The sequence below is a fragment of the Chrysemys picta genome, chromosome 25 (genome assembly GCF_011386835.1).
Source record: "Chrysemys picta bellii isolate R12L10 chromosome 25, ASM1138683v2, whole genome shotgun sequence".
Taxonomy (NCBI): Eukaryota; Metazoa; Chordata; order Testudines; family Emydidae; genus Chrysemys; species Chrysemys picta.
In genome coordinates, this window is record NC_088815.1 from 12,530,599 (window position 1) to 12,552,439 (window position 21,841).

The following is a 21,841-nucleotide window of genomic DNA, read 5'->3' on the forward strand; positions in this document are numbered from 1 at the left end:
TGCCGCCCGCTTGACCTACTTAATGCTATATATGGCCAAACCCTAATCCACGCAAACTGCCACGGGATTGCACGAGGGGGAGGAAGGAATGGCTGCAAAAATCCCTTTTAAAATCCAATGCACCCCCAACCCGTCCCTGGTCACCTTTGCAGCTGGAAGGAAATAAACCAGACTCGGTGGCTTTGGTTTTTGCGTTGCTCTTCAGCACAGCAGTGCGGGGATGGGAGGAGGGGATTTGTAGCCACTAAAAGGTTCAATTTTCCTCTCTCATCTGCTCCTCCGCACCCCCACCCGCACCACGCCTGCCCTGACAACCCATCAGGCGTGTAAATGGCTGGTCCTTGTATCCAGGCAGAGGTAGCGCGTAATACTCTGGGGTGAGCTAGCCAATGGAGATGCTCTGACTGCGTCTCCCCCCCCAGCACCATTCCAAGGCGATTGTGAAGCGGGTCACGTAGAGCGCAGAGCCAGGGCCTCTCTGCATGGCAGCGAGACAGAGGGAGAGCTCAGCGTCCTTAGTCTGTGTCATTAGCAGGCCAGCCCAGGGTTTCGGGGCTTTAGGAGGCCCTGACAAAAGCGCCCCAGTTGGGGAGGGGTTGAATTTCCATCGTGCCAAATTAGGTGCGCGCGCGACTTCCATGGAAACAGCAGCGAGGACTCGGCCCCCCAGGGGCGCAGAGCCTCGTTATTATTTATGACTCGACTCGCCCTGCAGGGGAAGGAGCTCGTAAGGCAGACAGATCCTGTGACATGAGGGATAATGACACAAGGCCAAAGGTTTGGGATGGAGGGAGGCAGCTAGCGAAGGGGGGAGACCAACCACTGGAAGCCAGGGGCAAAGGGAGGCTGCCCCCGGGAAAGCTCTCTGTGTTTGCCAAGGGGGAGAGTTTGTTTGTTTCTAATGGGAGTGGCGGCCGTGGTGGGGATAACATGAGCCCGATTCTCCGGCCTTGTGCAGTCGGTCACACCTGCAAAGGGATGTGCTAATCAGAATGGGAGTGCGTCACACCTGTTTTGCACTGGTGCGATAATTACACAAGGAGCAAGATAACAGAATCAAGCCACTGGTCTCCTCTGGGTAGTGGGGATTCTTCACAGACATCAGATCCTGCATTACTCCACGCCTACAAACAGGGCCTTGATGCCATGGAAAAACAGCCCAACATACAGCTCCAGGTAGGGTTGGGGGTTGAGTTCCCAAACGTGTTGCAGGGGGCCCTGTATTACGACTGCAGGCCAGGTCTGCCATTTGCCATTTCACTTGGAATTGTTACCCGAAATTGGGCCAGCTACTAAGCTTAGGGAGGACTAATGACCCACCAGAATTTGGCAGAAAGCAGCACGTTTATTATACTGATAGCTAAGCTCAAAAGAAGGGGGAGGAGGGTCACACTCACACTTGCATACTCACGCTCCCAGGACAGGCACGGCACTGGAGATGTCAGGATCCTTCAAGGTAAGTGTCCCACAGCACAGCGATGGACGGGGTGATGAAGGTAAGTCTTCCCGAGGCACGATGGACTGCAACGCGGCGAATCACTGGCCGGGCGGTGCGGGCAAAGGGTCTTCACGGGAGGTACAATCTTGTGAGTGCACTGCCGAGCACATGGCCCCTTCCCCTTTTAAGGACCTGATCCTCATGGCATGTGACTAGAGATGACTTGGCCGCGTCTGGTTGGTCACATTCCACCTCGGACAGTGTCCATGCAGTGTCCATGCATTGGGAGCGTGAGTGTGTGTGACCCCCTTCCCTCACCCCTTCTTTTGAGCTTAGCTATCAGTATAATAAACGGGCTGCTTTCTGCCAAACTCTGGTGGGTCATTAGTCCTCCCTAAGCTTACTAGCTGGCCCAATTTCAGGTAACATTAGGGTTAGGGTCCTGGCAGGCACAATCTGTAGTGAAAGGGGCATCAGTAATAGCATCACAATGCAAAGGCTTTCATACAAGGTTAGGAGGCACAAGTGGGCAAAGGAAGCCATTGAAATTCAGGTGTTGGCTCACTGAACGGGCCTGATTTTCCCCTGAATTGCACCTTGCAGGATCATTCACACCAGTGCGAAGCTGGTGCAGGATACCACGGGTCGGATCTAGGAATGTTTTCCATCCACTTGGCACTAGTGTAGAAGTCTGCACAAGGCACAGGGGAGTGGGGAATGAGGCCCAAGGTCTTTCAATTGGAAAGATAAAGGGATTCCAGTCCCGCCATTTGGCTTTCTATACACACATGCACGCACACAGCAACCCCCCGCTGTCCGGACTTGTAGGGCAAGATTCTGATCTCAGCTCCGTTGCTGCACGTCCAGAGTTACTGCATGTCAGCCAGTATGGCTAGCCTGGATTTACAATGGAGTAACTGACATCAGAATCTAGCCTTTCATTTCCCACGGGCACATCTCCACTGGCAGCAACCGTGACAGGCTCAGACAGCTCTGCTCAGGATCAACACCTGGGCACAAGGTGGGGCGTTTCAGGCAAACACAAGCAGCCTGTTTCTCCGACATAGGCGCTTGCATCAGAAAGTTGACTGCAGGGACACAGGGCAATCAATGATGTTAGTGCAGAGGCACCTTGGTGCAGCCAAGAATCTGATCCTTGGTTGCTATTTTGTAATTCCTTCTCTGTAATGAGGAGAACACCCAGAGATAAACAAAAGAATGTAAGTTACCACTGGGCCTCGCTTCATGGAGACGCGAGGAGGCGTAGGAATGGGGATGGTGCAGGCTGAGATAACATTTATGGGACTGAACATTCTGGGCATTCTCTGCACTTCGAGGTTCACTGCAATTGTGGATGCTATCTGCAGAACCTCAGGGCTCAGTTCATTGCTCTGCTCCTTGTATAGTCATTTGCATTTGTGTAATTAGTCATAATTTATAAACCCTAATGATACCTTGCCATGATCATCTGTGGATCTCAAAGCACTTTATAAAGGAGGCAAATGTTACATATGTACACATGGGGAGGCCAAAGCACAGAAAAGGGAAGTGGCTTTTGTCCAAGGTCACCCAACAGCCCAGTGACGGAGCTAGGAACTGAACTGCATTGTCCTGAATCCCATTCCGGTGCTTTAGACGCCAGAGTGCACTGCGGTGGGCTGGATTCTCCATTGCGCTGCGAAACCAGTGCAGAGCATCATTCATTTTGCACAGGTGCAAGTGACTGCACCAGATGCAAGGCATTGGAGAATTGGGCCCCTACATTTCCCGAGATGCCAGATTCAACTCACAGAAGCATCCGTTCATCCTTTCATTCTTCCACCGCAGATAAGCTGTGTTCCTCGCAGTTTACTGTGTGAGAATTTCAGACAGCACCCTCTTAACCTGAGATCCTATTTCCACTGCATGGACACTAACAACCCTGTGGTGGTCTTTATAACAATTGAAGTTTGCGTCTGGTGTCTTTGGTCAAAATTTCCTTGCCCTAACATTTGTTATGCTGTACACTGGGTGATTGCTGACCTCCACACCAGAGGTGGCTGCATTTCAAAGGATGTGCTGTACATAGTTTCAAAAGCCTTTTCAGATGAAAGGTGGTATATAAATAAATGTGATAAATGGTTAGATGGTGGCGCAAGGTTGGGATGAGTGGTGGCTGATGTTTGTGATGTTGCAACCTGGCACTTCTAAAAGAGATATTGACACACGCCCAGATGCAGGCTACAGACAATAACCTGCGTCGCCTCCCTGGGAGGCCCTAATGCCAGAACTTCAGTGCGCTGCAAGGCATCTGTGCTCTAACTACACAAAGAGCCTTGGAGAAAGAGAGCGTGGGATGTTTACCAAGATGAAATAAGATGACGTCTGACTCTGCAGGAAGCCTGGAGCCTGCCAGATGTTTCCAGGGTTCCCAAGGGGATTTGACGCCTGCACTCAGCGCACTAGGAAAGAACAACAGTTATTGCACCTCACCCTTCAGAAAGTCCTCGGACACAACTGGGGAAGATTATTGACTTGTGCTCTTTTCAAGCCCCAGAGATCGGTGCTGGTCTGTGGCAGGATTTGTGTTGCTATGCATAGAATTACTGGAGCGAGTAACGGTAGTGGACTTATACCAGCCCTTCTGGACCAGTGCTGCCTGTGGTGCTGAAATTAAAATCAAGTTGAGCTCAAACTCAATCTCTGCTCAACACAGGGGTTCGGAATCCAAAGTCAGATCACCCCCAGAACTTTGGGGCGTTTGGAAGCTTTGGACCTGTTTCTTGGACTAGATGTGGGAGTCACAGGGTGACACTCTATGGTCTGCATAATGCAGGAGGTCAGACAATGGATTCTCAGTGTAGGGGTGATGACCCAAGGTTTGAGGGATGGAGTACAACCAAAATTCCTAGCTAGGTAGGAGGAGAGTCCTGAAACTGATTTTGGAGGTAACATGGGACCCTAACAGGAGCAATGGAACAATGTATTAAACAGGCAAGGATGGATGAAAAGCAGAACAGAAATAAAACCGGAGCTGGCCAAAGCCAGTGGGTCTTTGTGTTGATTGGAAAATGCACTTATTTGCTAAGGCTGAGATTTTGGATGCCTAGTGCTCTCAGGCTTCTGTAAAAACCCGAGCCTACATTGCTCCAGATACCAGTGAATATTCTCCATACTCTTTGTTTTTCTGTCCTTATGGAGAAAGTTGCAAGTATGGCGTTTCCGATGAAAAGACAGATGGCCCAGATCTACTGCAGCTTTTTCTGAGCGGTGCTGTGGGTCTGTGTCCTTTACTGAACTGTAGCTTTGTACTGTAACTTAGTAAAGCACCGCTCCTGGGTAAATCACAGAGAAAATGCAGCCCCAGCAACCTCTCCTGCTACAGCAACAATGTGACGGCATCAGGGATTTTCACCAGGGCTGGGTAAACAGCTCCACTATGAGAAATGGGGAGAGATAAGGGATTGTTTCTCTCGGTGTGCTTAGTACCTGACAGCATGCAGAACTGACTGAATATTTAACTGATGGTGCCTTAGATTCTGAATCCAAAGTTGGAGCTGAGAACGCCCACTGTTATGAAGGGAGAAGCCTTCATGCAGCAGGGTATAAGCCAGCCTTTACCAGATGGAGATCAGGAAGAAATGTCCCTGATGGGCAGGGGAATATTTCATAGGGGGAGGAGGAGGGGTTGGAACTTGTCACTGTCGGAGATGGAATATTGAACTAGATGGATCATTGGTCTGATCCAGTCCAGCATTTCCTATGTCCCTAGGGCTCAAGCAATAAAGAAAAATAACCAGGCTCATCTGTTCATGTATTTAATAGACACGCCAGATCAAGGCATATTTTGTTCACATTCCCTAGCCTTCCACCCCAAGAATGACCCTGCACCTAGTATCTGCAGTAGGGCAGGTTCCGAGCACTTTCCTAGTGTGTAGGGGAGGTCAGTGTGGGGGAAATCCACGCTAAGTAGTGGACTATGTTTTCCCTCTCTCTCCAACCGTGGAAGCATCCTGCTGTCACAACGCTGTCCTGAATTAAAACAATGAACTCAGCAGTTACTAGCGGCCGTCTACTGGGAAGAGCAATGGAATGGATGCCGTGACCCCTGAGCAAGGTATGACTCGGCCACTGTGTGAGTCTGGGCAAGTGGCTAAACTTGCTCAGGTCCTCCGTCAAATGGACATACCAGGGATGTTGCAAGTCTTAAAGGCCTTGGTATCTTCAGATGATAGGCCTCACCATATAAGTGGTAAATGGCTTTACTAAGAGATCCCCCACTGCCTCCAGGGAAAACTTCAGTGCTACAGGAAGTGGTGTTTTTGCTTCAGTAGGTAATGCTCTTCCTTCTGAGCTCATACAGAAGCAATGCCAAGTAGCCAGTGGCTACTGTTGTATTAATCTTTAGTATCTGTGACCCTAGTAACTAAGGCTAGGAAATAAAGGCAAGTCTTTTACTAGCATGGCTTTGTGCCAACACCCTTTATACATGTTCCATCATGACATTAATGGTTGATGAGCTTCTGGAGGATGTGTCTTACTGATGAAAGCTTAATTATTAGAGTATTCTAATTGGACTGATTATTTATTAATAGTGTACCAAAGACAGTCTGGATCAGGAAGTCATGGTGCTAAGCACTGTAAGAACACAGATGAAGATACAGTCCCTGCTTCAAAGAGCTCATAGTCTAAGAAGACCACCTGCAGTCATTATAAGGCACTTTTCATCATATTAGGGTTGTTGTAACTATTGTAATTTCTCATTGGGAAAACAAAATTCTATTTACAATTTGTTTCAGCAGGGTAAGGTAAATATGCTTAACGTCTGTCCTACCCTGTGTGCTGGTGCTACTCAAAGGCTGCTCACCCGGGAGATGGACAGACTGCAATTTTTTGCGTGGCGTATCTTCAATTCAGTTTGTACAGTGTGTTGGGAAGCTGGAACGAGAAGTGCTGTAAATCTCAGCCATTGTCATAGAAACATATCTAATTCCATATTACCAGCACACATGTTGTGTTTCATTGCCTAATTAATTCTATAACAACATGGGAAGTTTACTGGGCCACCGGCCAGTCAATTACTGAGATATTCTCCTCGTCCTGATATCAGCTGTCGTGTGATAAAAATCGATCACCTTGTTGCGATGCATCGCTGATACACATGAAGAGAATTTCCTGATATGAATAGCTCAAGGTGCTAATCGTGTGGAACAGACAAACTCGTTACAGTGCCAAGCAGGTGAAAGCTTTGCCTACAGAATATTACTGTATTTTCTGGCGTATAAGACTACTTTTTAACCCAGGAAAATCTTCTCAAAAGTCGGGGGTCGTCTTATACGCCGGGTGTCGTCTTATAGGGCGGGTGCTGAAACTTCCGAGCCGGACTGGAGAATCTGCGGTCACCGCATATGGTGGGGGGAGCTCAAAAACGGCCGCGGCCGCATCCCCGCCCGATGAGGAGGTGAGGGGGCGCCTCACCGGGAAGGTGTAAGTGAAGGGCGGAGCAAGCTGCAGGCGTCTGGGACGCCCGGGGTATGGAAAAAAGAGAGAGAGCGGCGCTGTGCCCAGAAAAACATGCCTCTTTCACCCGTCTGGCCCGCCCTTGTATCCTATTACCGTACCTCCTTCTCTGCCTCTCAGATCTCGCTCCTGAGGACTGCAGTGAAGTGCCGCAGGCGCGCATGTGCGAGATCTGAGAGGCAGAGAAGGAGGTAATAGGATACAAGGGCGGGCCAGACGGGTGAAAGAGGCGTGTTTGCGCTACCGCTCTGATAGTCTTGGAGACAGGGAGGGCTGGGCAGGCAGGGAGAGCTGACCAATCCAAGCAGGCTTTGTATACAACAACCAGCCAATCGCCGGTAAGGTACATCGCTTGCCGTGATTGGCTGGTTGTTGTATACTGGGTACCACATACAGTACAGCACCAGTATCTGTACCTGTTCATACAGTATAGCACCAGTACATACAGTACAGTATACAAATGTCCAACAGTCAAAACCCCATCATGGCTCCACCAGCAAGAAGAAAGAAATATGAAGCCAGTTTCAAACTTAAAGTTGTAAACTTTGCCATGGAACATAATAACTGCGCTGCTGCAAGACAATATGGAGTAACAGAAAAGATGGTTTGGGACTGGAAAGCAAATGAAAAAGCATTAAAGGGTATGCCAAGGGGTAAGTGTGCATTAAGAAGAGGCACTCCACATTGGCCAGAACTCGAAAAACATGTAGCAGACATGGTGAATGAGCATCGCCAAAACGGTTATGTAGTGACACGAAATAAAATACATTTGTTTGCACTTCAGTGGGCCAAATCTAACCCAGATCACAGCAACAGATTTAAGGCCACTGTATCCTGGTGTACTAGATTCATGGGAAGGCATAATATGGTACTGAGGCAAAAGATGAAAATTGCCCCAAAATTACCTGCAGATCTTGATAGCAAAGTAAATAGTTTCCATCGATACGTAATACAACAGCGCACTAAACATGGCTATGCGTTAAGTAGTATTGGAAATATGGATGAAACTCCAATGAATTTTGATATGGTTGGAAATAAAACTGTCCATCAAAAAGGTGAAAAAACAATTTTAATTAAAACAACAGGACATGAGAAGTCCAGTTTTACAGTGGTACTAGGATGCACAGCTGATGGTGCCAAACTGAGACCAATGATTATTTTTAAAAGAAAAACAATGCCGAAATTCAAGTTCCCTGTTGGTTGTTTTGTACATGTGAATGAAAAAGGCTGGATGGATGAAGAAGGGGTAAAGCTATGGCTTGATAATGTATGGAGCAGGCGACCAGGTGGACTTATTCAAAAATGTAGTCTACTGGTGTGGGATATGTTCAGGGCTCATTTAACTCCCAGCACCAAGCAAATGCTTGCAAGACTAAACACAGATGCGGCAGTTATTCCTGCAGGATTGACATCGTTGGTACAGCCACTGGATGTGTGCCTAAACAAGCCATTTAAAGATCGCATTCAAGAACAGTGGAATGAATGGATGGTTAGCGGCGAAAAGTCATTCACAAAAGGAGGAAACATGCGTGCTCCACAGTTGGATGTTTTGTGCAAGTTTGTCATAAAAGCCTGGAATGATATTGATGCAGAAACAGTAATCAAGTCTTTCAAGAAGTGTGGCATATCAAATTCATTAGATGGTATGGAGGACGACTACTTGTGGCAAGATGAAGAGGAAGCCGAAGCTGAGACCACACCATCTGATACGGAATTCGATCCATACGATGACTGCCTTACAAATGTATCACAAGATGTCATTGATGTACTTATGATATCAGATGACGAACAGTAGGATTTTGAAGGCTTTTAAAGGGAAACTGTCATGCCAGCAAAACCTGTAAAAATACCGTAGCTTGCAGTTATGATGGGCGTTGCTAACTCGCCAGGGACTTGCCCGGCACTTGCTCTCTCTCTCTTGTTTGTTATCTTCCTCCTATCATCATCAGTTCCAGTTTGGTTGACAGCTTAGAAAACAAACAGCATGGAAGCTCCCATGGGTTTATTGTCTTATCCTTCCTTTCAGCTTTAGAGTGAATTAGGAAAAGTTTAATCCACTTGCACTGTTTTATGTTTACATGTTTGATGACAAACAGCCTTATGTTTATAAGTGACAGTTTTCCTGCTAAGTACCTGCATGTCATAAGCATTTGAATTAAAATTACCATATTGAAATCAAATCTGATGTTTTTTTAATTTTTTTTTTGGTGTGCGTTGGAAGAGGGGTAGTCTTATACGGCGAGTATATCCCAAACTCTATATTTTAACTGGAAAAGTTGGGGGTCGTCTTATACGCCCAGTCGTCTTATACGCCGGAAAATACGGTACTCCAGGGAGCCACTGGTGCATTCTCCTTGTTTATGAACCAATGTGACATATGCTGTTACTAATGCCCTGGGGATAAACTGGGTGGAATAAACGGCTGTGGAGCAAATTAAGCCTCCTGGGAGTGCAAGATGTGGGACAAGGAAACGATGAGGGGCTATGAGAACCAGCCTGATTCTGATCTCACTGACTGGTATAACCCCACGGGTGTCCACGGAATTAATCTTAATTTACGCCGATATAAATCAGATTAGAGTCAGGCCCTCTGCCTTTAGGCCCAATCCCAAGTCAGTGGCAGTCTTTCCAATGACTTTAAAAGAAGATGAATCAGACCTTAGGGGCCAGATCCTCAGCTTTGGACAGAGCAACACTGATTTACAGCAACTGAGGATCTGTCCCTTGGAGCCTGGGTAGCAGCATTTTAAAGCAAAAAATGGACTGAAATTACAAATGAAAAATCAGCTGTGTTACGTGAGAAACATTTAACTTGTGTCAGTTTTGTGTCAGGAACAAAAAATGCTTTCAAAAATAAAAGTGTTTGTTCCCCTTTAATATTCCCCATATCAAAGGCCCTAGGAACAAGAGCATTGCTCTTCTCCCTCCCCCACCCCACTGCCAGAGCGCCAGTGTCCTACATACAGTAAAATGTTCTATATCTCCACTTATAAAATTGCTCCACACTTCAAGGTCACTTTATTCGCTCTCACCACAAACCAGGAATGCGGATGTTAATGTGTCTCTGATTTAATCAAAGCAGCCATGCTAGGAATTCAAGCTCAGGGCCAGCTTGATTGTTTTGTTTCTCTTCCCCTCCAAGGGCAAAAATGGATTTGCAATCCCAAATCCACACAAGTCTACCCTCCCCAACCCCGACAACTTTTTAAATGATCATTAATTCTGATGAATGCAAAATCTTATGCAATATTAGATAGAATTAAAAGCAATCCATGATTGTTCCATATTTTAAGCCAAGATTTGACATCACTGTATTAAAAAGGAAGTACATGACATTTAAAATCAACAACAAATGAATGAGTTCTTTGTCTGCAATACTGTACCACTTGTTACTGCTATTTAGTAATTTATTAAGTATATAATTATATCTCATCATGTTCTTTTTAATCGTTGCTTTAATTGTATTTATTTATTTGTTGGTATTATTATCTATGTTGTTTTATTGCAAAGCATCTAGGATACATTTAAGCACTAAGAGAGGGTATATAAAATATATTATTATTTTTATTAGTTTGCATGAATTACTTGGAGATTAATAAATGTTGCAAATTAATCAGTAAACAAACAAAACACAATAATAAAGCAAGGTTGATGAATCACTAAACATTTTTGGTTAGCTGTAGTTATTTTATTGAATACTTCATAGTACAATATATTATTGGTGGTGTATATTTTGCAGAAGCAATGATGTCTTTCTTAGTACTGTCATATGAGACCTATAGACAGTGGTTTACTGTGAAAGCTTTGTTGAAAAGTAGTGAAACCACCATATTTTTGTGTGTAGATTAGGGAAGTGAGAGTTAGTGAGATTCTCCATGCATCTGAAGAAGTGATTTTTTTTACCCAGGAAAGCTTATGCCCAAATAAATCTGTTAGTCTTTAAGGTGCCACCGGACTCCTTGTTGTTTTTGTGGATACAGACTAACACGGCTACCTCCTGATACTTGAGATTTGACTGTATTTTATCAGAGGAGTAGCCGTGTTAGTCTGAATCTGTAAAAAGCAACAGAGGGTCCTGTGGCACCTTTAAGACTAACAGAAGTATTGGGAGCATAAGCTTTTGTGGGTAAGAACCTCACTTCTTCAGATGCAAGCTTATGCTCCCAATACTTCTGTTAGTCTTAAAGGTGCCACAGGACCCTCTGTTGCTTTTTACTGTATTTTATTATTACTGTACCAACATGGAAAATCTGTTTACGAGATGGGACATCAAAGCAGTTGTCAGATGAGTTCCCTTTTCCTCTGTCCAGAGATCCAAAAATGGGTGGGAATAACCCAATACTTTTACAAAACAACGGCAGGCAGATGACTCCTTTGGATTTGATTGTGGTTCCTATTGCTGCTTTTGTTTCCACGTCAATTAGGAAATCAACCAAATTACAGCAGCCCTGATCTAAATGTAAAGTAGAAAGCCTCTCAGATGTTTTTCTCCTTTCTTTGCTCTGACTGGGAATGCTATTAACATTACAAACAGAGGGTGGTTAGGGGATGGGGGGGGGGGGGGACTCTGTGTGTATGTCTTGATCAGAATGGCAAAGTAAAATGATTTTGAGTCTTTCCTTTGCAATAACAATCTCCATCTCATTTAAAGCACATCTGAACACCTTCTCTTTTTTCCTTTTGCTTGTATGTCTCTGCCTCTGCTCTGTTTTTTAAGTGGCCCAGGCAGGATCACTTTATGAATCAGCATAACCCTTCAGTGTAGGGGGATGACTTGCTTTATAAATTATCTACCTAGGCACTGCCATGATGGGACTGGGGAGATGGAATTGCTTTATGGTGCTTAGACAGGGACACAAGGGCATGCCCTAAAAATAGGGACACTCCCAGTTTTCAGATATGGATGGTTAACAGAGTGTGTGTGTTTGTGAGGAGGGGACACCACCAAGACACTGCTTTATAAATCAGCTCCCTGTGCCATGCTTCAGTGTGGGAGATGCATGATGTTTAAAGTGAACCCAAAGCAATTATGTCTCCCTTCCACAGGCATCAACATAAAAACACCCAATTTCTGTGGTGATTTAAAATGACAGCCAGGGCAGGGCACTTTGGAGCTCATCTTCTTACCCTGCCTACCCTGTTACTGATTCTTCTCAGCCACCCTCCCAGTCCCGCACGGAGGGAAGCTGTAGTCCAGTTATTATTATTTATACGGTAGTGCCTAGAGGCCCCAGTCAGGATCCGGCCCCATTGTGTTGCACCCTGGGTTCCTTACAAGCTAAACAGACAAGTGAGATATGAACAGTGTAAGCGTGTTCGGTAGGCTGCAGTTTGGGGGTACAGGGGTATCAAGGGCCAGAAGGAACTGTGGGGGGCACATGGGAAGTAGGTAGGGGCTGAGCATTGGAGCAGATGAGGTGTCGGGGCACATGGGCTGTGTGCAGGGGCTGTTTTGGGTGCACAAGGAGGTTATGTGGGGGCTGTGCTTTGGGGCAGATGGGGTGTCTGGGGGCACATGGGGTTATGTGGGGGCTGTGCTTTGGGGCAGATGGAGTGTCTGGGGGCACATGGGGTTATGTGGGGGCTGTGCTTTGGGGCAGATGGGGTGTCAGGGAATATGGGGTGTCTGGGGGCACATGGGGTTATGTGGGGGCTGTGCTTTGGGGCAGATGGGGTGTCAGGGAATATGGGGTGTCTGGGGGCACATGGGGTTATGTGGGGGCTGTGCTTTGGGGCAGATGGGGTGTCAGGGAATATGGGGTTATGTGGGGGCTGTGCTTTGGGGCAGATGGGGTGTCTGGGAATATGGGGTGTCTGGGGGCACATGGGGTTATGTGGGGGCTGTGCTTTGGGGCAGATGGGGTGTCAGGGAATATGGGGGCTGTGCTTTGGGGCAGATGGTGTGTCTGGGGGCACATGGGGTTATGTGGGGGCTGTGCTTTGGGGCAGATGGGGTGTCAGGGAATATGGGGTGTCTGGGGGCACATGGGGTTATGTGGGGGCTGTGCTTTGGGGCAGATGGGGTGTCAGGGAATATGGGGTGTCTGGGGGCACATGGGGTTATGTGGGGGCTGTGCTTTGGGGCAGATGGGGTGTCAGGGAATATGGGGTTATGTGGGGGCTGTGCTTTGGGGCAGATGGGGTGTCTGGGAATATGGGGTGTCTGGGGGCACATGGGGTTATGTGGGGGCTGTGCTTTGGGGCAGATGGGGTGTCTGGGAATATGGGGTGTCTGGGGGCACATGGGGTTATGTGGAGGCTGTGCTTTGGGGCAGATGGGGTGTCTGGGGGCACATGGGGTTATGTGGGGGCTGTGCTTTGGGGCAGATGGGGTGTCTGGGGGCACATGGGGTTATGTGGGGGCTGTGCTTTGGGGCAGATGGGGGTGTCTGGGAATATGGGGTGTCTGGGGGCACATGGGGTTATGTGGGGGCTGTGCTTTGGGGCAGATGGGGTGTCAGGGAATATGGGGGCTGTGCTTTGGGGCAGATGGGGTGTCTGGGGGCACATGGGGTTATGTGGGGGCTGTGCTTTGGGGCAGATGGGGTGTCTGTGGGCACATGGGGTTATGTGGGGGCTGTGCTTTGGGGCAGATGGGGTGTCTGGGAATATGGGGTGTCTGGGGGCACATGGGGTTATGTGGGGGCTGTGCTTTGGGGCAGATGGGGTGTCTGGGAATATGGGGTGTCTGGGGGCACATGGGGTTATGTGGGGGCTGTGCTTTGGGGCAGATGGGGTGTCTGGGGGCACATGGGGTTATGTGGGGGCTGTGCTTTGGGGCAGATGGGGTGTCAGGGGCACATGGGAAGTTTGGGGGGATGTGGGGGTTGGGGGGGCTGTGCAGGGGGGAACATGCAGTGTCTGGGGGCACATGGGGTTATCCTGGGCTGTGCTATGGGGGACATGGGCTGTGTAGGGCGCTGTGCTTGGGGTCACAGAGGGGACCCCCGGGGGACGTCGGACAGGCTGTGCTATGGCGTCCACTGGGGATACAGGGCTGGTCGGGCGGTGCTGGGGCCACGCTGCGGACGACCAAGCGTCACATGGGCTGCGGGCGCCCTTGCGAGGCGGGCCCAGCCAGACGAGGCTCTGTCCCGCGGGGCATGGTGGGTCATGGCAACGCACGAAGCGGCCCTCCCCCATCCAAGATGGCGCCGCCGCCTCAGGCGGCCCCTTTGTTCCAACAGCGGCAGCGGGCGCCGCATTGCTGCGAAGGGCGCGAAACTAGGGCATCACGGCCCCGCCCCCTTCCCGGCCAAGGGTGAGTCTGTGTGCAGGGGAAAGAGGGAGGGCTGCGCCTGGGGAGGCCGTAGCCAATCAATATCTTCCACTCTCTCATCCCACAGGAACGCGTCTGCAAACTTTCTCCCCTCCCATCCAATCAGCACTTTCCGCCACACTCCACCCCACGTGGGGAATGCGAAGCGTGCATCACTTCCCTCTCAGCGTCTTATGAATATTAACCAGGCTGCGACCAATCAGGAGTCGAGGCGGTGCTCGAACAGACGCGGAGTTACCTCATCCCGGCGGGTGGCGATTTGCATATTCAGGACCAGGGCGGGGCCAGACAAGGGGCTATATAAGCAGCTGCGCCGCCAGCTCTCAGCGTACATCGTGCTGGGACTTTGAAGGGTTGTGCTGCGTTTGCACTCACTGAGGACTGGTAAGGAGCCCGGGGAGAGGCGGGGAAGGGCCTGGGGCGGCAATATTGCCTCAGGCGGAGGCGCGCTCTGCAAGGCGGTGCCCCTTAGGAGCAGATGCTTTCCCTAGAGGGAGAAACGGATAGGGTCGATCTGTCCGCCTTCCGCTCCGTATTCACCCTTGTCAACCGCTGGAGTCCCCAGCAGGGCGAAGCGCACCGCTTGGGCTGTTGTTAGGGGGAAGGGCGAGCAATTAACAACAACGCCCCTTCGGAAACAAAATGGCGCCCGGTCTCGGCCGGCGCAAAATGGCTTCCCATATTAGTAGCGCGCATGCGCCGAGTGGGCGGGGCAAGGTGGGAGGCGCTAAGGCGTGGCTGCTTGGCGCAGGATGTGTGCGCGCCTGCCTCAGACAGTGGATCGTTTGCGCATGCGTCTCCCCGGGTGCCGGCAATGCCGTGAAGCTGGCGCGCGCTTCCACAACGCGCGTGCGTGCGAGGGAACGCAGTCGGTGTAGTGCGGCAGGGCATCTTGGTTCCCGCCCTGGCGGCGTGCTCCTGAGCTGCGGGGAGTCGTTAGACCCACACACTCCCCGTGCGCTGGGCGATGTTACCACACACTACGGCAGCCGGTTGCTCTCTGGCCTGATGATCGCTATTCAGAGCCTGAACGGGGTGGGAAGGGCGGTGCCTGATAGGGACCCACTGGTGCTTGTTCTCTATGGATGGAGAGTAAGGAAATGGACCATGCAGATGGATCTGGGTGATAGCGCCAGGCCTGCTGTGATACTGTGTATTGGCGTACACACATAGGGGTTCTGGTCTGGGGGGGGTGGATATTGCTTGGCTGCAGGGATAAATCATGCTGCTGGATAAATTACATTCTCTGTGGTCTCCTCATTTCTGAAATCTGGCTAATTTCTTGAAATAACCACTTTGAATCAACTTTGTGTTTACATGGAGGCTGACTATCAAATGGACATCTCTAGGTACAAAGCTGTGGTTCTCTTCTGTGAATTGCACATGGCAGCTTAGTACTAGCAGCTGTGGTATTGATATACAAGAATTATGGTCCTGGTGACACCGGTCTAGTGAATTAATCCCTTGGTCCTGTGTGATTCTGATATACTGAAGCAACAAAAAGAACGTTTCATGTGGGATTTAACAGTTGATGTAATGTCTTTGTTTACAGAACAAAATGGCATCAGATGAGGGAAAGCTCTTTGTTGGTGGACTGAGTTTTGATACCAATGAACAGTCACTGGAGCAAGTCTTTTCTAAATACGGACAGATATCTGAAGGTAAGAACAAATTAAGTGGTTGTGATGAGTTTTATCTTTTTCTGATAGAGTGGATATGTGCCAATAGTGTCTTTGCTTTTCAGTGGTTGTGGTGAAAGACAGAGAGACCCAGAGGTCCAGAGGCTTTGGGTTTGTCACTTTTGAGAACATAGATGATGCTAAAGATGCAATGATGGCTATGAATGGAAAGGTAAGGCGATCCTGTGTTCCATTTTTTCAGAGACTGTGTACAGAGCTGCAGAATCATGATACTATGATCTCCGGAGTAGTAATATTCTGTTTTTCTATTAAGCAGAATTAACCATTGGGGGTTTAGAATTAAAATATTTTGGCAACATAATGGAATATTAAAATTTTTAGGAGCAGTTAAAGTAATGTGCAAGTCTACAACTATGAAGGAAACCTAGATAGGCAGACTTGACATTTTTCTTATTTCGAGCAATATTTTTATTTTTGAATGCTCTGTAAATATTATTTAATGGTGGTGACTTGATTGTAATTTTGGATATGGGGGCAAACCATTATGGACACAAATGACTAAAACTAACTTTTTCCAATTTGTACCTTAAGTTTGGACAGCTTATTTGGCAACTGCTGTTAAGTTTTAAAAGCACGTAAATACTGGTACAGTTCATTTTTTTTTCCTGTTTTGTTTTTAGTCTGTTGATGGGCGTCAGATTAGAGTTGACCAGGCAGGTAAATCATCCGAAAACAGATCCCGTGGATACAGAGGGGGTTCATCAGGTGGCAGAGGCTTTTTCCGTGGAGGCAGAGGTCGGGGGGGCCGTGGCTTCTCTAGAGGTGAGTTAGTGTAACTGGTTTTCAATAACTGACTTGACACTGAGAAATTTTTCAATGTGTTAATTGGTCCTTTATTGTGTCCATTCAAGGAGGTGGAGACAGAGGCTATGGAGGAAGCAGATTCGATTCCAGAAGTGGTGGATATAATGGGTCTAGAGACTACTATAGCAGCAGGTAAACACAATGAAAGTAGACTGTAAGAGTTCAGACTGCTGACGGTTGAGGTTTTTGTCACACCAGCCCTGAAATAACTCGGTTAACAACTTGACTGGGATGTAAATTGGCTCAGTCACAATAGCACAGCAAAAGTGTAATGCGTATCGATCGCAGCATGTTTCATAAAACAAACATTTGTTATTTTTACCAGCAGGAATCAAGGTGGCTATGGTGACAGGTCTTCAGGAGGGTCCTACAGAGACAACTATGACAGTTACGGTAAGTTTTAGTTCAAAAGGGAACGAAGAATACACTGCCTTGGGAGCTCTCTAAATCGATTGACCTGTTGAAGTCTGGAAATACTGTAAGGCTCAGTTGGACCGTATCACACTCTTTGTTCTTGCCCATAAGAACCAGTCTATTTGCAACCAGGCCTTGGAAATGTTTGCCACTTAAATTCCTAATTTTAATGCATGTGTAGGACTTGCTTGGATCTTAAGGCAAGCAAGTAGTAAATACTCACATACTTGAAGTTCGAGAATTAAGCAAAACTCCAAATGCCCTCTAACAAACTTTAATCAAGGGTGGGGGAAGTTCTCTTAAGCTCTAGTGAACTAGCACTAGCCTCTGAAATAATACAGGGAGTAAAATGCTGGAACTTGTCTATGCTTCGGTGCCTTTACAATTGTGCCTGCTTCTTGTCCTCAGCTACACACAACGAGTAAAAATCCTTCCTGACTCAAGATCGTCCTTCCAATGGCTGTATTTATAAAGATTTTTGGAGCTTCGCTGAAATCGTTATTGTGTAGTACATCTACTTGTATTTTCACTTTTGTAGTATTATCAGTTCTGATCTTGTCAAACACAGCCTGACAGCTTCTGATATAAGATGGTCTGATTAGACTTTTCTTTAAGAAAGCTCTGTTTCCAAGTGTTTTTAATCTTTTTTGAAAGCACTACGGATTTTATTTTATCCTCTGTGATAAGCCAAGGTGTTTTTTTAAAAGTTGTGAAGTTGGGGCCCTAATTCAGTTTTTTGAGATAGAAAAGGACCTTTAATTCAATGTTCACTGGAAGCTGAACAAGCTGTGGACTTTATATTTTTTTTAAAGTGCATTACCTTCGTCTCTTGTAACATTCCTTTAGTGTAGCAAGGTAGGCATGCAGCCTGGGTGTAAATTGGAAGGCAAACCACCTTGATATACTTAAAGAGAAACTTGCTTGTATGTTCAACCTGCATAACGGTATTTTTACTGTATGATGTAAATTACCCAGAAATAGACTCTCGCAAACTTACCATAAAAGAGGTTCTTGAAAATGTTTATTTATATTGTCCTTTTTTTACTGGAAGAAATATGCATATTCCATTGATATTGTATTTGAAGTGGTAAAGGATTCTTGTATACAGTTTTCTTTGGCTTTACGAAGCCTATTAAAAGACCGTCTGAAATGAACTCTGCTCTTGACATTTACATTTCATTGCACAACACAGTCCTTGAAGATCTTGTGAACAAACCAAGTAATAAGGAGGACTCTAGAGAAGAGAGCCTAGTGATAGGGGTATTAAAGCAAGCTAGACTTACTGACCATTGGAGAGAATGTAATCTTAACTGGTCTTGACATGTGAATACTGTTGAGATGTTTTCACAAAAATAGTCAAATTATCTAGTGGCAGACTACTAAAAGTATACTCTAGGGAATTGTAATGACTAACTTGTTATATTTAGATCAGCAAAAGTGGAGGGAAAAAACTAGCTGGCCAGTTTAGTCAGAGGACAGTTCAGGATTTTCATAAAATAAGCAGACATTGAAATTTGTAGTCTGAATCAGTCTTTTGAGAACGAGTAGTTACTGGTTTGACACAGTGTTCCAAGGTAGACAAATTGACTTAATTAGCTAGCTTTGTCATTGCCTTACAAGTTCTAAGAATTCTCTGCTAGCGTATGGAAACTGCAGTGTCCTTGGAGAAAAGAAGTGTTGTGCCTCCAACAGAAACCTCTGAGACGAAAGCTGCTTTCTGGGCTAGTTCATATGTGGAAATAGTCCTGTAATTCGAGGTAACTCCTTTTGCTCATGTCCGCATCCTTCCTCTTGTTGAGAGCTCATTTGAAAGTCTAATGTACCTGTGAAATATTCCTCTGACAGTTTTGGTCAACTAATGGAAAAATTTTAAATCCATGCCTATGCAATCTTTGGTTTGTGGCACAACTTCAGTTCCACAGGTCAGAGTTGGGCATACAGTCATGTCTTGCCTAGTAGGTATGGAAGCAAGATGGGAAACAGAATTCCCTGACTTGATTTGTGTTCATCTATTGAGACTCTTCCTAGACTCATTAAGTCACTTAATTGTAGCTTTCTTTACCATCTTACTTGTTGCCATTAACTTTCTCCCCTAGCCCACACTGTTCCTAAGCAGCCATGTCAAAGTGGTTAACTGTCTCTGCTTAAGGATCAAATGATATATATTGGCTGGTATATCAAAGGCATCAGCCAGCCCTGGAATTTCCCAGACTGTGCTTCTGTGATGTGATAGGGTTCAGCGAATGGCTTGTGAAACCCTTGTATATGATGTGACTTGTGTTTGGGGAGGTGGGTGGCAGTGTAAACACCTTGGTTGGATATGGCTAGTAACACACATTTGCTTTACCAGGTTGAAGAGAAGATGGACATTTGAGCCTGAAACAGCATTCCTGAGCATTTCATGAAAGCAGTACCAACAATCAACTTTCTAAGCAGGTACCATCTACAGTGCATTCCCTTGTAAGAAATTACTGGAGTAGAACAGAGCTCTTTTTGGAGAAATTTGATTTTAGGTTTGGCATATGTACATGTACCAGAATTAACGTTTTGCCTTGTGCTAATATCCTGTGAGAAATAAGTGTGTGTTGATAACTTGACTAACTCTTGATCAGTAGTTGCAGTTTTAGATAATTTAATGTACGTATGGATCTGCTATTTGTAGAACTCATTGTCTTGTTTTATTTCAGCAGTGAGCTGCATTGAAGAGGATTGATACAGCTGTTGACTGAGCAATGGAGTTCAAGAGCTTTGAGCAGTGTATAATATCTGATGTAGATCAAGTGAACAATCTGACTTGTAACGGTTATAACTTATAGAATAAATAATTGGACTGGAAAAAGCAATGATTTTTTAATTCTATAAATAAATGCAAGAAAGATGGATGTAGTCAAGGCACGATTTGATAGATTTGGGGTTATTTGATGCATAACCCAATATAATTTAAAGCGTTAGCACTGGAAATCTGTCCCTACTTATGAAGGTCCAGTTGATCAGTAAAGGGTTAAAGATCATTGAGTGAGCCCCTGTGTAGGATTCTAAGAGGTTTGTTTGACTGGAGGGAATGAAGGCTGTCTTTCTAAAATACTTTAGGATCTTGCCATTTTAATGGCTGTTGAGCGGGTAATGATTTGGTGGTTTTACCCCTTCATGACCAAGTCCAAGTTCAAAAAAATACAGCCTAAAGTCACTGAAACACCATTGGAAGCTTGTATTTGGGTATTCTACCTATTTTGCATTCACAAATGTTACTACCTTCTGATGACTGAGTTTGAAGGGGCACTATGGTCATTTGAGCAACTACATAAACACTAGTGGTCAGTCAGCTCTCTATGAGCTGAGGGGTGAAAACATTATCTGTTCCAAACCTATTAGACTAATAAAACTTGGAATTTTAGCAATCAAATTTACATATTGAAATTTGTCTTCTAGATTAAGGTTCATGTACATTAGTCTACAGGTATAATTGGTTTGCACCCTCTGCTGATAAATGTTAAAACAATGCTAGGGAAAAGTGTCAAAATTACACTAAATAGTTTTTTAAAAGCTTTTCTACAAAACCTCCATATTGGGTGGCAAATCGGAGCTCACTATTCTGCAACTAATTTTTTGCCATTTACCAATTCCCAGCACCAAAAAAAGTTCTACCTAAGTAGCGCCTATTGCTTTTAGATTTCTCAACTGTAAAAGGAATGTTTCTTTGCAGCTTACCATAAATGGCTGTTTGAGACTTCTCATACTGTTATGAGAAAAACATTCACATTTGGGTTTGATTAAATATTTCTAACTTGAGTTTATGCTCAGAGAGATCTCTCCTAACCCTATTGTGTAAATCATCATTTAGCAGTTGCGCTGCTGAAGGTGACTCAGCTCTAGCAAAACCTTTTCTGCCAATCCTCTATATCCACAATATGAAATTGTCTATTGGGGCAATTGCCTGGTACTGAACTAGCTGCTTTATAGAGTCCTGACTTAATAATGAAACTAGTATGTTGAAGCAATAATGACCCATTAACTTGCATTTAAGTACTGCAGTCAGACAAGCTTTTCAGAGATACTTTAATGTTGGAGAAGACTTTTATTACAATAGTGCGCAGAAGCCTCAGTTACTTTGAAGCCCCCTAGTTTTGGTGCTGTACAAATGCCTAGTTTTGTACAAAAGTTTAGAATAGGTACTAATCTAGTTTTTGTACTATTCATGAGTACAACCTAATGCAGTTGTAGTTACTGTTATGAAAACAGACACATACCATGTATAGATAAAAGTTTATTTTACTCAGTGCAATTCCCTTATCTAAATAAAGTTGTAGAAAAACTAGACCAGCTTAAGGGATGACCAAATGCTACAGCTAGGAGAGGAGAAGGGTGAGGAAAAATGGTTTACAACTGTTTGAAATGTATAAATGAAAAGATGCCAGTGGCCACCTTGGCAGTTGCCTTCTACCAGCTTGCCATAGATGGCATAGAAGTGGGTTTTAATGGCTTCCTAAAGGAGCATTCCAGGAGGACATTCCATGCATAAGAGGTGGCTCCCCCAAAAGCCTGAAGGTTTGTGGGAGAAATAGCTAGGATTTGGCTTAACTATCCATTTCTCTCAAAGCTTTTATGAGTGCATCAGTTTTCATACTTGGCATGTACAAGTGCTTTAGAAACATTTGTCTAAAAGTATCTCAAAATAGGATCAAAAGGAATACATTGGCTACAGCCAAT

The 21,841-nt window shown here is 45.9% G+C and overlaps 1 protein-coding gene across 5 annotated transcripts; it reads left to right on the forward strand.

Moving 5' to 3' along the window:
- Positions 1-762: 762 nt before the first annotated feature.
- On the forward strand, positions 763-19,973 carry CIRBP (cold inducible RNA binding protein). 5 transcript variants are annotated; one of them, XR_006177183.2, is made up of 10 exons: positions 763-1,176; positions 11,250-11,396; positions 14,284-14,600; positions 15,769-15,877; positions 15,961-16,067; positions 16,537-16,678; positions 16,768-16,852; positions 17,049-17,113; positions 19,485-19,570; positions 19,822-19,973. XR_006177183.2 is itself a non-coding variant. In XM_024101028.3 (9 exons), exons 4-9 carry the CDS (start codon positions 15,775-15,777, stop codon positions 17,557-17,559), a joined length of 519 nt encoding a protein of 172 aa, XP_023956796.1. In that variant the 5' UTR covers positions 1,038-1,176; positions 11,250-11,396; positions 14,284-14,600; positions 15,769-15,774; the 3' UTR covers positions 17,560-18,288. The 5 variants fall into 5 exon arrangements, 2 of the variants coding, with proteins under 2 accessions (XP_023956796.1, XP_005302393.1); XM_024101028.3 differs by lacking the exons at positions 19,485-19,570; positions 19,822-19,973 and adding an exon at positions 17,543-18,288 and having other exon boundaries at positions 1,038-1,176; XM_005302336.4 differs by lacking the exons at positions 763-1,176; positions 19,485-19,570; positions 19,822-19,973 and adding an exon at positions 17,543-18,288 and having other exon boundaries at positions 17,046-17,113.
- Positions 19,974-21,841: the final 1,868 nt, after the last annotated feature.

Coding starts and splice junctions, on each gene's coding strand:
- CIRBP (XM_005302336.4), top strand. CDS start 15,775: ATGGCATCAGATGAGGGAAAGCTCTTTGTTGGTGGACTGAGTTTTGAT. Junction 16,679..16,767: donor GGGCCGTGGCTTCTCTAGAG/GTGAGTTAGTGT, acceptor TGTCCATTCAAG/GAGGTGGAGACAGAGGCTAT. Junction 16,853..17,045: donor AGAGACTACTATAGCAGCAG/GTAAACACAATG, acceptor TATTTTTACCAG/CAGGAATCAAGGTGGCTATG.